The sequence below is a fragment of the Rhinopithecus bieti genome, unplaced genomic scaffold (assembly GCF_001698545.2).
Source record: "Rhinopithecus bieti isolate Rb0 unplaced genomic scaffold, ASM169854v2 scaffold_4101, whole genome shotgun sequence".
NCBI classification, from domain to species: domain Eukaryota; kingdom Metazoa; phylum Chordata; class Mammalia; order Primates; family Cercopithecidae; genus Rhinopithecus; species Rhinopithecus bieti.
In genome coordinates, this window is record NW_016804458.1 from 867,814 (window position 1) to 884,167 (window position 16,354).

The 16,354-nt window shown below is 38.1% G+C and overlaps 1 protein-coding gene across 1 annotated transcript in view; it reads left to right on the top strand.

The window, feature by feature from the left end:
* The window catches only part of KIFAP3 (kinesin associated protein 3), a 173,831-nt gene that overhangs the window by 29,569 nt on the left and 127,908 nt on the right, over nt 1-16,354 (top strand). Inside the window, exons 2-3 of the mRNA XM_017868408.1 lie at nt 2,813-2,944; nt 11,342-11,496. Coding sequence (XP_017723897.1) covers nt 2,813-2,944; nt 11,342-11,496 — 287 coding nt within the window. The remainder of the gene's footprint in view (nt 1-2,812; nt 2,945-11,341; nt 11,497-16,354) is intronic.

Below are 16,354 nucleotides of genomic sequence, written 5' to 3' on the forward strand. Positions count from 1 at the left end.
GGGATTGCATTGGGAGTTATACCTGATATAAATGACGAATTGATGGGTGCTGACGAGTTGATGGGTGCAGCACACCAACATGGCACAAGTATACATATGTAACAAACCTGCACGTTATGCACATGCACCCTAGAACTTAAAGTATAATTAAAAATATATATATATTTTTTTCACCAGAGCTGTAAAAATTAAATTAGCTAAAAGAAGAAATAAATGCTTTTGTGTTCCAAGGAATTCCATTTATTAGGACAATAGATACCTATGAAGGAAACAGAACTCTAAAAAGAACTGTAATTGTTTCTCAGGATGATGCTTTGTGATGTGAAAGCAAAGCCTGCTGGAAAAGGGGAATCATAGTTGGTGGCTGCTCACAACTGGACAGAAAGAATGCGGAAGCTACCTAGATGTTCACAGAGACTGCTGAATGGGAGCTGGCTCCTTGCTGGGACAGGGATGGACAATGTGTTTCCCCTTCCTCTGTCATCCCTCCCAAAGTATCACCAATCTTTCCTTGGGTTCAGTTTGTTTCTGTACATTTGTGCTTCTCATATGGGCTGGTCCAATAAGCTGTCCCGGGCTTAGCAGCCTTTGTCTGTGGATTGAGTCATATCATGCCATGAAACCTGCAGGAAAAAAAAAACAAAAAACAATAGCTGTCGTTCTTTCTATATTATTTAGTACAAATAGAAAAATATCTGAATGTATATGTTTACCAATAACAAGTGATTACTTCTTGTAAGTTTTGAATTTATTTTTTCTTTGCTCATTTGTTTTAGTTTTCTATAATAAACATAAGTTGATTTTGTGATAAATTTTAATTAATTTACTCCTCTAAACACACATACACAGCAAAAAAAAAAAAAAAAAAAAAAAAAAAAAAAAAAAAAAAAAAAGGAGGGGGGAGGTGTTTCATTTTTTTTCCTTTTTAATTATTTGATTCCTTTAAGGAAAGGCAAGATATGAGACCACAGAGGACAAGAATTATGCAATTCCTTCAGCTGCCAATATGTGGAAGACCCATTTTAGAGTGGTAATAGGAGGCTAGTCTAAGGATCTGCATTTATATTTTATCCTTATTCTTTTCTTCCCTTAACTGGATACAGTTATAAAAAGTCCAGTACTGGGATTGCTTTTCATGTTATCAGGAAGGAAGTAACTAGTTTGCCTTATGTAATTAACATAGTTTCTTATGTAGTTAAGATAGTGATGCTACATTATATCTGTTTTTCAACTTTCCTTAGATCTTTTGATTCCTGTGACTTACATAGCTTTTGTACATTTATCCATTTATCTTACCTTTTGGAATCTGTACTATTCTTTTAAATGTATGTTTATATCTCATTTCCTAATTCCTCGATTTTTGCTGGCCTGCCTGGCTTCTGTTTTCATTCTTTACTTGTCCTATATGTCTTACTATCACTTTAGTTGCTGGCCTACCTAGACTCTATGCTTTAGTATACTTAATTTCCTACCCTATCACTATACTTGACTGTTAATCATTACCCTAATACTCACTGCAGATGCATCTCCTTTTCATAAGGAATTCTGGTGAACAGATCAGTTAAAAATTACTTTGAAAATATGCATAATTTATCAGAGTATTATTTCCAACTGAAAGAAAAGCTTTGAGTTTCTAATTACTGGAATTAAATTTAAGGTGTTGTCATATTTTTGTTTTTTCTTATCAGGCTAAAAGACCCCACTAGTCAGCTAGCTGCTAGCTAGTACTAAGAATGAGAGATTTTACTTGTTTCTGTTGCTTAATCTCTTCCAGCACAACCAACTTTATTGCCTTCTAAAATGGCCAAGTGGCAAATAGTGATTAATTCGTCATTGGTTTACTGCAATTAAGAATTCATTTTGTGACTTCATGGGCTTGAAGAAAGAGTATATACAACCTTTCCATAGAACCTAGTATTGACACTATAATTTGAGATATGTGACTATACAACCTACCTAACCTGTAAATGCTTTTTTGTTATGTAATTTGGGTGTGATTCAGTGATTTTGTTTAGGTACTAATGCTGCAACTTGCACAATGATACATGACATATATTGTAATATATAATTTCTTCCTGTCTTTTGGTCCAGTTTATGGGGTAATTAATGGGCAGGTTGACCTTTTTTTTTTTTTTTTTTTAAATAGAGACAGAGTTTTGTTCTATTGCTCAGGCTGGAGTGCAATGGCACCATCAGAGGGCTCAAGTGATCCTCCCTCCTCAGCCTGTGATTATCTAGGACTACAGACACCTGCCACTATGCCCCACTAGTTTTTACATTTTTTGTAGAAACAGTCTCACTGTTTTACCTGGGCTGGTCTCAAACTACTGACCTAAAGGATTTCTCCCATGCTGGTCTCCCAAGTCACTGGGATTACAGGTGTGAGCCATCATGTCTGGCCTGACTTTTTCTTTTAACATAAATTTTAAGACAGTTGTCTTTGGTTTTGAATAACTGACTTTTAGTTGAGGTCATTCTCTCCAAAGCCATCTTAATTGTTTATGTTTCATTCTCTTGCTCTTATGCATGATCCTTTGGTAAATGTATTTTTTTCCTAGGTAGAGCTATTTATAAAGATACTTTATGCATGACAAAGATACACACACACACACACACACACACACACACACACACACACATATATATATATTACAGTTAGAGAAAAAGAGTTATCTCTAATCCCAAGTCAAGAGTAATCTGATTCAAATTCACATGTTAATCCAACCCATATGTTATAGACCTAAACATAGACAAAAACCATGGCCACTTTGAGAGTTTTAATCTGGTATGTCATTTCAATTTTGTATTATAGGAAAGTTAAAGGAGGGAATATTGATGTACATCCATCAGAAAAAGCACTCATTGTTCAATATGAAGTGGAAGCCACCATTCTTGGAGAAATGGGGGACCCCATGTTGGGAGAACGAAAAGAATGTCAAAAAATGTAAGTTCTTTATTTGTGTACATTTTGAAATTAGTGAACATTATATAAACTTTATACAAATCTGATATTATTTTGATCTGCATAGGTGATTAATTATGGCATTCTTCCAGGCATACTTCATCTTAGTGAAGGAGAGATTGTATTAAACTATAAATATGGAGTATATTAATCCTAGAAAAGTAAGATTTTGTAAGCTTAATAGGAACCTGTTGTAACATATATATTCTAATTTATCCCATTTAGAAAATGAATATAATAGATTATGAACTACTAACTTGTGAAATCAACCATAAAAGATGTGTTTCATGTTTCTTTTTTTTTTTTTTAATTTTACTTTAAGTCCTGGGATTCATGTGCAGAATGTGAAGGTTTGTTACATAGGTATACATGTGCCATGGTGGTTTGCTGCACCTATTAACCCGTTATTTAGGTTTTAAGCCCTACATGCGTTAGGTATTTGTCCTAATGCTCTCCCTCCCCCTAGCCCCCTACCTCCTGACAGGCCCTGATGGGTGATGTTCCCTTCCCTGTGTCCGTGTATTCTCATTGTTCAATCCCCATTTATGAGTGAGAACATGTGGTGTTTGGTTTTCTGTTCCTGTGTTAGTTTGCTGAGAATGATGGCTTCTAGCTTCATCTATCTCCCTGCAAAGGACATGAACTCATTCTTCTTATGGCTATATATTATTCCGTGATGTATATGTGCCACATTTTCTTTATTCAGTCTATCATTGATGGACATTTGGGTTGGTTCCAAGTCTTTGCTATTGTAAATAGTGCTGTAATAAACCTATGTGTGAATGTGTCTTTGTAGTAGAATGATTTATAATCCTTTGGGTATATGCCCAGTAATGGGATTGCTGGGTCAAATGGTATTTCTGGTTCTAGATCCTTGAGGAATCACCACACTGTCTTCCACAATGGTTAAACCAATTCCAATTTCACCACAGCCTGAGCAGCATCTGTTGTTTCCTGACTTTTTAATAATCACCATTCTAACTGGCATGAGATGGTATCTCGTTGTGGTTTTGATTTGCATTTCTCTAGTGACCAATAATGATGAGCTTTTTTTCATGTGTTTCTTGACCACATAAGTGTCTTCTTTTGAGAAGTGTCTGTTCGTATCCTTTACCCACTATTTGATGGGGTTGTTTGTTTTTTCTCTTGTACATTTGTTTAAGTTCCTTGTAGATTCTGGATATTAGTCCTTTGTCAGATGGGTAGATAGAAAAATTTTCTCCGATTCTGTAGGTTTCCTGTTCACTCTGATGACAGTTTCTTTTGCTGTGCAGAAGCTCTTTAGTTTAAATAGATCCCATTTGTCAATTTTGGCTTTTGTTGCAGTTGCTTTTGGTGTTTTAGTCATGAAGTCCTTGTCCTTGCCTATGTCCTGAATAGTATTGCCTAGATATTCTTCTAGGGTTTTTATGGCTTTGGGTTTTACATTTAAGTCTTTAATCCATCTTGAGTTAACATTTGTATAAGGTGTAAGGAAGGGGTCCAGTTTCTGTTTTCTACAAGTGGCTAGCCGGTTTTCCCAGCAGCATTTATTAAACAGGAAATCCTTTCCCCATTGCTTGTTTTTGTCAGATTTGTCGAAGGTTAGATGGTTGTAGATGTGTGGTATTATATCTGAGTCTCTGTTCTGTTCTATTGGTCTATATCCCTGTTATGATACCAGAACCATGCTGTTTTAGTTACTGTAGCCTTGTAGTATAGTTTGAAGTCAGGTAGCATGATGCCTCCAGCTTTTTTTTTTTTTTTTTTGCTTAGAATTGTCTTGGCTATACAGGCTCATTTTTGGTTCTGTATGAAATTTAAAGTACTGTTTCGTAATTCTGGGAAAAAAATCAGTGTTAACTTGATGGGAATAGCATTGAATCTGTAAATCTTGAGCAGTATGGCCATTATTATGATATTGATTCTTCCTACCCATGAGCATAGGATGTTTTTACATTTGTCTGTGTTCTCTCTTATTTCCTTGAGCAGCGGTTTGTAGTTCTCCTTGAAGAGGTCCTTCACCTCCCTTGTAAGTTGTATTCCTAGGTGTTTTATTTTCTCTGTAGCAGTTATGAATGGGAGTTCACTCATGATTTGGCTCTCTGCTTGTCTATTGTTGGTGTATAGGATTGCTTGTGATTTTTGTACTTGGATTTTGTACACTAAGAATTTGCTGAAGTTGCTTATCAGCTTAAGGAGTTTATAGGCTGACACGATGGGGTTTTCTAAATATACAATCATGTCATCTGCAAACAGATATAATTTGACTTCCTCACTTTCTATTTGAATACCCTTTACTTCTTTCTCTTGCCTGATTGCCTTGGCCAGAACTTCCAATACTGTGTTGAATAGGAGTGGTGAGAGAGGGCATCCTTGTCTTGTGATGGTTTACAAAGGGAATCCTTCCAGCTTTTGTCCATTCAATATGGTATTGGCTATGTGTTTGTCATAAATAGCTCTTATTATTTTGAGATATGTTCCATCAATACCTAGTTTATTGAGAGTGTTTAACATAAAAAGATGTTGAATTTTTTCAAAGGCCTTTTCTGCATCTATTGAGAAAATCATGTTGTTTTTGTCCTTGGTTCTGTTTATGTGATTGATTACTTTTATTGATTTGCATATGTTGAACCAGCCTTGCATCCCAGGGATGAAGCTGACTTGGTCATGGTGGTTAAGCTTTTTGATATGCTGCTGTATTCAGCTTGCTAGTATTTTATTGATGATTTTCACATTGATGTTCATCAGGGAAATTGCCCTGAAATTTTCTTTTTTTTTTTTTTTTTTTGTGTCTCTGCCAGGTTTTGGTATCAGGATGATGCTGGCCTCATAAAATGAGTTGGAGGGGGGGGAGTCCCTCTTTTTCTCTTGCTTAGAATAGTTTCAGAACGAATGGTGCCCGCTCTGCTGTGTACCTCTGGTAGAATTCTGCTGTGAATGCATCTGTTCTTGGCCTTTTTTTTTTTTTTGGGGGGGGGGTTGGTAGGCTATTAATTACTTCCTCAATTTCAGAACTTGTTATTGGACTATTCAGGCATTCAACTTCTTCCTGGTTTAGTCTTGGGAGGGTGAATGTATCCAGGAATTTATTCGTTTCTTACAGATTTTCTGCTTTGTTTGCTTCAAGGTGTTTGTAGTATTCTCTGATGGTAGTTTGTATTTCTGTGGGATCAGTGGTGGTATCCCCTTTATCATATTTTATTGTGTCAATTTGATTTTTCTCTCTTCTTCTTAGTCTAGCTAGCAGTCTATTTTGTTATTGTTTTTAAAAAATAGCTCCTGGATTCATTGATTTTTGAAAGAGTTTTTTGTCTCTATCTCCTTCGTTTCTGCTCTGATCTTAGTTATTTCTTGTCTTCTGCTAACTTTTGACTTTGTTTGCTCTTGCTTCTCTAGTTCTTTTAATTTTGACGTTAGGGTGTCAATTTCAGATCTTTCCACCTTTCTGATGTGGGCATTTAGTGCTATAAATTTCCCTCTACACGCTCCTTAAGCTGTGTCCCAGAGATTCTGGTACGTTGTCTCTTTGTTCTCATTGGTTTCAAAGAACTTCTTTACTTCTGCCTTAATTTTGTTATTTACCCAGGAGTCATTCAGGACCAGGTTGTTCAGTTTCCATGTAGTTATGCGGTTTTGAGTGAGTTTCTTAATTCTGAGTTCTAATTTGATTGCACTGTGGCCTGAGAGACTGTTTCTTACGATTTCTGTTCTTCTGCATTTGCTGAGGATTATTTTACTTCCAATTATGTGGTCGATTTTAGAATAAGTGCCATGGGGCACTTAGAAAAATGTATATTCTGTTTATTTGGGGTGGAGAGTTCTGTAGATGTCAATTGGGTCCACTTGATCCAGAGCTGAGTTCAAGTCCTGAATATCCTTGTTAATTTTCTGTCTTGTTGATCTGTCTATTATTGACAGTGGGGTATTAATGTCTCCCACTATTATTGTGTGGGAGTCTAAGTCTCTTTGTAGGTCTCTAAGAACTTGTTTTGTGAATCTGGGTGGTCCTGTATTGGATGCATATATATTTAGGAGAGTTAGGTCTTTTTGTTGCATTGAACCCTTTACCATATGTAATGCCCTTCTTCATCTTTTTTGATCTTTGTTGGTTTAAAGTCTGTTTTATCAGAGACTAGAATTGCAATCCCTGCTTTTTTTTTTTTTTCCATTTGCTTGGTAAATAGTCCTCTATTCCTTTATTTTGAGCCTAAGTGTGTCTTTGCATGTGAAATGGGTCTCCTCAGTATAGCACACCAAGGGGTCTTGACTCTATCCAATTTGCCAGTCTGTGTCTTTCAATGGAGGCATTTAGCCCTTTCACATTTAAGGTTAACATTGTTATGTGTGAATTTGATCCTGTCATCATGCCGGTAGCTGGTTATTTTGCACATTAGTTGATGTAGTTTCTTCACAGTATCATTGGTCTTTATATTTTGGTGTGTTTTTGCATTTGGCTGGTACCGGTTTTTCCTTTCTATATTTAGTGCTTCCTTCAGGAGCTCTTATAAAGCAGGCCTGGTGGTGACGGAATCCCTCAGCATTTGCTTGTCTGGAAAGATTTTTATTTCTCCTTTGCTTATGAAGCTTAGTTTGGCTGGATATGAAATTCTGTTTTGAAAATTATTTTCCCTAAGAATGTTGACTATTGACCCCTACTCTCTTCTGGCTTGTAGAGTTTCTGCAGAGAGATCCGCTGTTAGTCTGATGGGCTTCCCTTTGTAGGTGACCTGACCTTTCTCCTGGCTGCCCTTAACATTTTTTTCCTTTGTTTCAACCTTGGAGAATCTGATGATTATGTGTCTTGGGACTGATCTTCTCAAGGAGTATCTTAGTGGTGTTCTCTGTATTTCCTGAATTTGAATGTTGGTCTGTCTTGCTAGGCTGAGGAGGCTCTCCTGGATAATACCCTGAAGTGTATTTTCCAACTTGGTTCCATTCTCCCTGTAACTTTCAGTTACACCAATCAATCGTAGGTTTGGCCTTTTCACATAGTCCCATATTTCTTGGAGGCTTTGTTTGTTCCTTTTCATTCTTTTTTCTCTAATCTTGTCTTCGTGCCTTGTTTCAGCAAGATGATCTTCAGTCTCTGATATTCTTTCTTCTGCTTGATTGATTTGGCTATTGATACTTGTGTATGCTTCACGAAGTTTTCATGCTGTGTTTTTCAGCTCCATCAAGTCATTTATGTTTCATCTAAACTGGTTATTCTAGTTAGCAGTTCCTGTAACCTTTTATCAAGGTTCTTAGCTTCCTTGCATTGGGTTAGAACATGCTACTTTAGCTAAGAGGAGTTTGTTATTACCCACCTTCTGATGCCTACTTCTGTCGTTTCATCAATTCTCATTCTCCATCCAGTTTTGTGCCCTTGCTGGAGAGGACTTGCAATCATTTGGAGAAGAGGCATTTTGGTTTTTGGAATTTTCAGCGTTTTTGTGCTGGTTTTCCTCATCTTCGTGGATTTATCCTTTGATCTTTGAGGCTGATGACCCTTGGATGGGGTTTTTGTTGGGGGGTGTTTTTTGTTGATGTTGTTGTTGTTGCTTTCTGTTTGTTAGTTTGTCTTCCAGCAGCCAGGTCCGTCTTCTGCAGGTCTGCTGAAGGTTGCTGGAATTTCACTCTAGATCCCGTTCGCGTGGAGGCTGCAGAACAGCAAATATTGCTGCCTGCTCCTTCCCCTGGAAGCTTGGTCTGATGCCAGCCAGAGATCTCCTATATGAGATGTCTGTCAACCCCGGTTGGGAGGTCTCTCCCAGTCAGGAGGCACAGGGGTCAGGGACCCACTTGTGGAGGTAGTCTGTCCCTTAGCAGAGCTGGTATGCTGTGCTGGGAGAATTCCCCTTGTCAGGATCAGCTGCTCTCATCAGAGCCAGCAGGCAGGAAAGATTAAGTCTGCTGAAGCTGTGCCCACAGCCACCCCTCCTACCAGGTTCTCTGTCCCAGAGAAATGTTTTATCTGTAAGCCCCTAAGGCTGCTGCATTTCCTTTAGGGAGGCCCTGCCCAGTGAGGAGGCATCTAAAGAAGCACTTTGCCACACTGTGGTGAATTCTACCCAGTCTAAACCTCCCAGTCTTCTTAGCACTGTCCAGGGAAAACTGCCTTCTACAGCCTCACTGATGGCAGGCCACCCTCCCCTCACCAAGCTTGATCATCCCAGGTCAACTCCAGACTGCTGTGCTGGCAGTGAGAATTTCAAGCCAGTGGTTCATAGCTTGCTGGGCTCCATAAGAGTAGAACTCACTGAGTGAGACCACTTGACTCCTTGGCTTCAACTCCCTTTCCAGGGGAGTGAACAGTTCTGTCTTGCTGGGGTTCCAGGCACCACTGGGGTATGAAAAAAACTCCTGCAGCTAGCTCACTGCCTACCCAAACAGCCACCTGGTTTTGGGCTTGAAATCCAGGGCCCAGGTGGTATTGGCTCACAAAGGATCTCCTGATCTGTGGACTGCAAAAACTGTGGGAAAAGCATAGCACCCGGGCCGGGTAGAACAGTCCCTCACACCTTCCCTTGGCTGAGGGAGGGATGTCCCCTAGCTCTTTGCACTTCCTGGGTGAAGTGATGTCCCCCCACCCCGCTTCTGCTCACCCTCCATGGGTTGTACCCGCTGCCTAACCAGTCCCAATGTGTTGAACTGGGTACCTCAGTTGGAAATGTAGAAATCACCCACCTTTTGCGTTGGTCTCACTTGGAGCTGCACACTGGGGCTGTTTCTATTCAGCCATCTTGAACCCTCCTCATGCCTCTAGATATCTACCCAAATGAGTTGAAAACATGTTCACACAAAAAGCTGCGCTTGAATGTTTATAGCAGTTTTACTCATAATTGCAAACAATTGGAAGCAAACTAGAGGTCTTTTAGAGTTTTCTCTGTATTGACCTTTCTTTCTCTCTATGCCTTCTGATATGCAGCTAAGACTATATAAAAAATATAATAAAATTAAAGGACTTACAAGGTAGAAACCAAAAAAAAACCCAAATAAGTTAAAGAAGAAATAAAGGGACAGAATATTGCTTGAGTTCTTCTTGTAAACATTAGAAACCACTCTAACAAATTTAAACAGAAAAGGAATTTATTAAAAGCGATTATATAGCTTGTTGAACCCCAGGATAACCAGATTTGGGGTTGAATATATAGCTGGGAATAATATCTAAGTCATTCTGCTGGAATGGTTTCAGGAGAAATCATCTGTGTATGAATAATAAGCTTACAGGACATTGCTCTGAGATCTCCACTCCTGCTCCTTCTAATTCCTTGATGTCTTCCAACAAAAAATTAGCCATCTTTAACACAAAATAATTCTACACAGTGGCTGCTTGCTTATTTTTCTCTTTTTGAAAAGAAGCTTGCATGGCAGCATCTGCTTGACAGTCTTTTGCCACCAGGTTGACTCTTCACTTTTAATCTAATTTTATGTCTTTATACCTCTTCCTGGTACCCTGAATCCAGGTAACTAGGCAATTGTTTCCAAACTCTTAATAATGGTTTCTTAATGGGTTCCCAGTGAATCTCCTGGGCTAACTTTAAAAAGAGGGAGGTGTTAGCTTATTATTGTTAATGCACTAATCTAAGTATAAAATGTATTCATTTGTTCCTCAGAATTCCTCATATAGATCTTAAAGTGGATCTCACTTTTTTTTTTTTTTTTTAAGACGGAGTCTCCCCCTGTCGCCCAAGCTGGAGTATAGTGGTGCGATCTTGGCTCACTGCAACCTCTGCCTCCCAAGTTCAAACAATTCTCCTGTCTCAACCTCCCGAGTAGCTGGCATTACAGGCGCACACCACCACACCTGGCAAATTTTTTGTATCTTTAGTAGAGATGGGGTTTCACCATATTGGCCAGGCTGGTCTCGAACTCCTGACCTTGTGAGCCCCCCGCCTCAGCCTCCCAAAGTGCTGGAATTACAGGTGTGAACCACTGTGCCCAGCTGGATTTCACTTTCTTTTGCTTTTACTTTCTATATAATTACCACCAGAGCAACTGAATCTGAACATATCAATATTGTGTCTTGTCCCTAGCTGAGAAAAAGTTAGGATTTGTGGGTATGGTCAAGAAAATGATTTATTTATGATGGTATAGATTCTTACATTTGATAATGCTAAAGACTTTATATATTTTATATCAGAAATACCATTTTAAAACAGAATCTCTGAATATGCTGTCTTGCCTAGAGAGTTGGAAGAAGATTTTATGTTCCTTTTGTTATTTTGTTTGTCTAGCTCACAGAAAATCACTGCCTTGTATTTTTCTGAGCCTAATTATATCTAATACTTTATTTTACTAAGAGTCTATGGCCAGATTCTCTATAATAGTTTATAACCTATAAATTATTTTAAAGTAGTAGTATTGCAGTTATTACTTTTATAATATGTGAGTTGAAAAATTCTGTCATACTTACAGCATTCGACTTAAGAGTCTCAATGCCAACACAGATATAACTTCCCTGGCAAGGAAGGTGGTTGAAGAATGTAAACTCATTCATCCTTCAAAACTAAATGAGGTAGAACAGCTGTTGTACTATCTACAGAACCGCCGTGATTCATTGTCAGGAAAAGGTAAGTAGTAGAATTCCTGGCTTCCCAATGCAGATCCAAAGTTGTTTATAGTTTGTCAAACAACTATAAACAAAAGTTTATCAAACTATTGATATTTGATATTGGGTAGGTTTTTTTCACCAGTGCTATGAATGAGTAAACAACAAAGAATAAACATTAATTGCTTTCATGGTAGGCTTTATATTAGATGCTTCCACATAAAATGGTCTAATTCTTTTTTCATGTTTTGTGTATGTACACATATACTGAAGTAAGAATAAAAAAGGAAATGTCTGTCATATTGATTCTAGAATAGTAAAAGGAGAGAATTTGGGGCAGAAAACCTATTTTTCACTGCACCAACTAGACTGATACTTTATAAGCTTTTTTTTTTTATATTTGTTTGTCATTTGGATGGATTGTGTAAGTGTTAAAATATATATCATATGCCTTAGACTATCCAACAGATATAACTTTCATGAATTTTTTTTCTTTGTTTCCTTTTTTTTTGGCGGCAGCAGCAAGAAAAAGGTTTAATCTGGGGGGTCACCAAACTAGGAGATGAGAGAAAACCTCAAATCCATCTCCCTGAGAAGTTTGGGGCTAGAGTTTTTAAGGATTTTGCATTGGGCTGAAGTGTGGAGATTGTTGATTGATCAAAGAGTGTAAGGTGAAGTAATGGGACAGGATGATGAAGCAGCTGTATTCTCATGCTGATTTCTTTCCTCTATGAGGGTCTTCCGACTGGTTGGCGTCAGCTGTTTCACTGCAACTCAGGGTCTGAAAAACATTTTAAATGATCCTTAAGCAAAATCCTTATGATTCTTAACGTCAGAGATCCTGTCTGTAAGAACAATGGGGATGTAAATGGTCAGTATGTAGTGCTATGTGACTTTAGCAGCAAGGAAATGAGCCAAAGTGCAGCCTAATTAATACTTAGTTATAACTATATTTCTGTCTGGAACAGAGTTCAAGTCAGAAAAATGGAAGAAAATTTTGAAAATGTTAGTTTGAAGACTTGTAGCCAGGAAAGAATTCAGGTTTAGTTCAAATTGTAGAAAACAATAAAAACCCAAAAATAATAGACAAGGCTAGAATCTAGTAACAGGTATACTATCATTTCTTTTGAAACAAGATTTTTATCTCTAGTATGCCATTTCTACCAAAGACAAATTATAGTAGGACCAATTTATTTCCAAAATAAGTATTATTATACTTGGCCTATTTGCATAAAGTATGGCAAGAATATTTATTGGTCATATAGGCTCTTTTAAGTTGAACTTTGCAGGAACTTTTCCATAAGGAATCTTAGTTTAGAGTTTTTGAAAGCCTCAAGGTTAGCTAAACCAAGGATTTATCCATGCCTGCAGACACCTGTATGAATTGGGTGAGCTCATTTCTTGTGGAGGTCCCAAAATAACTTGAGGTTTCTGGATCTGTTGAAAGTAACATTTTTTACTTATCACAGGTGAGGAACCCTAAAAAGAAACTACATAGACAAGGTAGAAGGCTAGTCTTTCTGAGGGGCTTTTATTGGCTCTATAAAGTCAACATCAATTCCTCAAAGCAATTTTGTCATATCTGAAAATATGCCAATCCAGTCAAAGCCTTGGTAAAGTAACTAGCATCTGCAATTGTGTCCTGCTACAAAAGAAAGCAGATTCTTATTGAACTTATGCAAATAACTATATTGCCATAAAATAATACTTATGAAGTTTCCACATTTGTGAGAACTCAGTTAGAAAGGCAAATTTAGCTCATAAAGATATACTTTACTTGTCATAAGCTATAAATAGCTCAAAAGAAAAAAAAAGTTTTATTGACTCTTCTTCAGTCAGAGTAGCCGACTTCCAAACAGGATGTTGTCTGTTCACCTTGGAATTGCCTTTCATAAATCAGGCAGCTCTTTGTCAGTCAGGTAAGAGCTGTTTAATGGGCAGCGTAGAATCCTGCAGCTTCTCACACAGTTTCAGAGTCAATCCTGGGGAAAAAGAGGCTCCCTGCTCATGAGTATCTCCTCCTTGAATTTCCCAAGTAGCATGATCATATACAAAGTATCTCCATTTTATTATGGAATTATTCTGGGCACTGCTGTCCCCAGTTAAGACTGTTTCTGACATTGCCCCAAATAGCATGGGTATTTCAGATGTCATGATCATGTTATGTCCTTCCATCATAGGATGTCTTCAGTTAATGTCCTGTAACAAGGCAGTAAATTGCCTCTTAAGTGGAAATTCTCTAGTCCAGAGTCACAGCAGTCATCATTGGGATGTGCTCACAGACTTTTGCTATAAGCCTCAGTAAGCATTCCACAAAAGGCTATCAAGTGGAGAATTTGTTCCTACCAGCACTCCAGCTTCTATTCTATATTCTGTGGGCTTAGACAATCTTATTGGTTCCCATTGTAATATGTTCAGTTAATTATAGCTTGAAGGGCAGATTTGCATGCCTTCAGTTTTATAGTACTAGGTAGAGAAAACATCCCCTAGTCAGATACGATATCCATTTTCATAAGACATTTAGGTAAAGAATACACAATTACTTACAAAAAGCCTATATAAACATTTCAACTTTGATAATCCTATCCACCCTTAATTTTATGTTCTGCTCCTGGCAATTTCTCTTCACTCCCAGACCGTTTTGCTCTCTCCTGTGAAAAGAGATTTGGGTTCCCAGCAGAGGGTTTAGCTAAGGGACCAAGGCTTTTTAGTCAATCTTTGTGTTGATTAATCACCTCAACATCACCCCAGGCAATTGTTGGTCAGTTTTCTCATTCTGATCTTTGTCTTCTGATTTTTTAAAAAATGTCTCCAATTGGGGTAAGTACAGAAAACTGATTTGGCACCCTTTAATATTGGGGGAACCAGCAGTTAAGGCCTTTGTTTGATGCCATCAATTTCCGTTTTATTCATTCAATTTCTTAATAACTGTCTAAAGATTTTCATTCTGCTGGGATGAGTCCCCTGACTCTCCCCTTTTCTTTTCCTCTTAGTTTTACTCCTATCAATGTTTTCTTCATTCATCATATTTCTTAATAACTATTTAAAACTTCCCATCTTCCTGGGATGCATCCTTTGACCCTCCCCTCTACCCTTCACCATTCCCTTGTTAACGAACCTAATATTTTCTGTTAGCGTCTGTAAGACCCATGAGGAGAAGCTGACCATGACCTGGGTAATGGGCATATTCAAGGGGTGAATATCCCTGTCATCATAATGCCGGTCCCATATGGCTTGCATACAAACCACATTAGCTGCTTCATCTGGGGTACTCCACTTGGCAGTTATAGGTAGAGTTGGACAGTCCCCTTTCTTAGGATAAAGAGACCTTACAGTGGCTTTTATCCAATTCATTAGGCTAACTCTTTCCTCACTAATAATGTCCTGTTTGTCTGGTTCATGTATAATCATTTGCAATTGTTTAATTGTGAGCAGTGGGTACCATACCAACCCAAACACGTTCTTTCACTCTGCAGCATTTAAAACCAAAGACACTGCTCCCAAATTAGTTACTCTCATAAGCCATTTCAGTATCGTTTCCTCAGGGAGCTGATGATATTAATCTATAAAATAAAAAGGTGGAGGATAAGGAACCTTTGATTCCTGGGTGACCATGTGGTCATCCATGGCCTGGAACTGCAGCTGGGCTGTGCCCAATTACTAAAGATAAAAGTTACAGTGAATTTGGAGATGGATATAACTTCTGGGGAGTTAGTTCACTGGACACATAAGGAAATGCAAACTAATATGAAAAAAGCATAATATTCAATTCCTTGCTTGTTGTCATCTATAATGGCTAAAATGACAGTAAAACGGATTGCTGGTTGGGCCTTAAGGCTAAAGAAAGCTTAGATGTCGGTCTGTGTGAGCTCAGGTCACTAGCCTCGAAGCTACCCATAAAAGCAGAAAATTATGTCAGCGCAATAGAAAATGCCTCTGTGACCTGTGTTCTCCAAGAAGGTAGCCAAATGTGGAAGAAGAGCAAAATGAAGTAATTATTGAAACCAGAGTATATAGTGTAAAGGAATTGTTCTGTTTTATAGAGCTCCCACTCGGTCACAGGTCAAGTTTTCAAGGACATAAAACAAGATGAGAGGAACCCTCAGTTAGTACCTTCTCTTTATGAAGAACACAGAAAGACAAAGAAAAGATTATTTCTGGAAAGGAAGGGAACAATATGAATATTAATAAACCAAAAAGTACACCAGAGTCAGTATTTCCCAAGACTAGTCATACACATCTTTTTCTCTTATTAATCAAAACCTTGCAGGAAACTGATTTTTTTACCTTTTGCTCAGCCAGATTCCACACAGAGAGATCAGGAACCTGACTGGTAAACGGTTCTTACTACCCTGTTGCCCCCTTGTTGGGTTCCTGGATTCTCTTAAACTGTGGCTTCCAAAAGAGCAGAGCTTTAATCACCCTGCTTGCTGATTATGAAAGAAAACCATTTTCTTTGTTTTCATGGGTTCATAGGTGAAAGCTGCCCAGTTTTGCAAGATAGAATCCAAGGGGCTGCTTGAGGTAGGAGGGATCAAGTTAGCATTTCCTGTATCGACCGAGAGAAAATTACAATATACACATAACAAAGACAAACACCAGTTACTTGGCTCAGTATCCAAGTTTTAACCTAGCAAAACAGATAAAACAGACCCCCCTTTCTACTTGTTAGGCCCACTGAACTTCTGCTAATGTTTCCTTCTGGGTTCTCCACACACAAACAGGACAAGATAAGAACAGACATGAGACCCCGATAAGTCAGAACTCTAAAACCAGATTTCATAACTGAAACCAAATCATCCAGGAGTACTCCCCCCAAACATTGCCCTTTATTCTCCTTCCAATTGGGAATATCCCCTTAAACAGGGCCCTTTTTACAG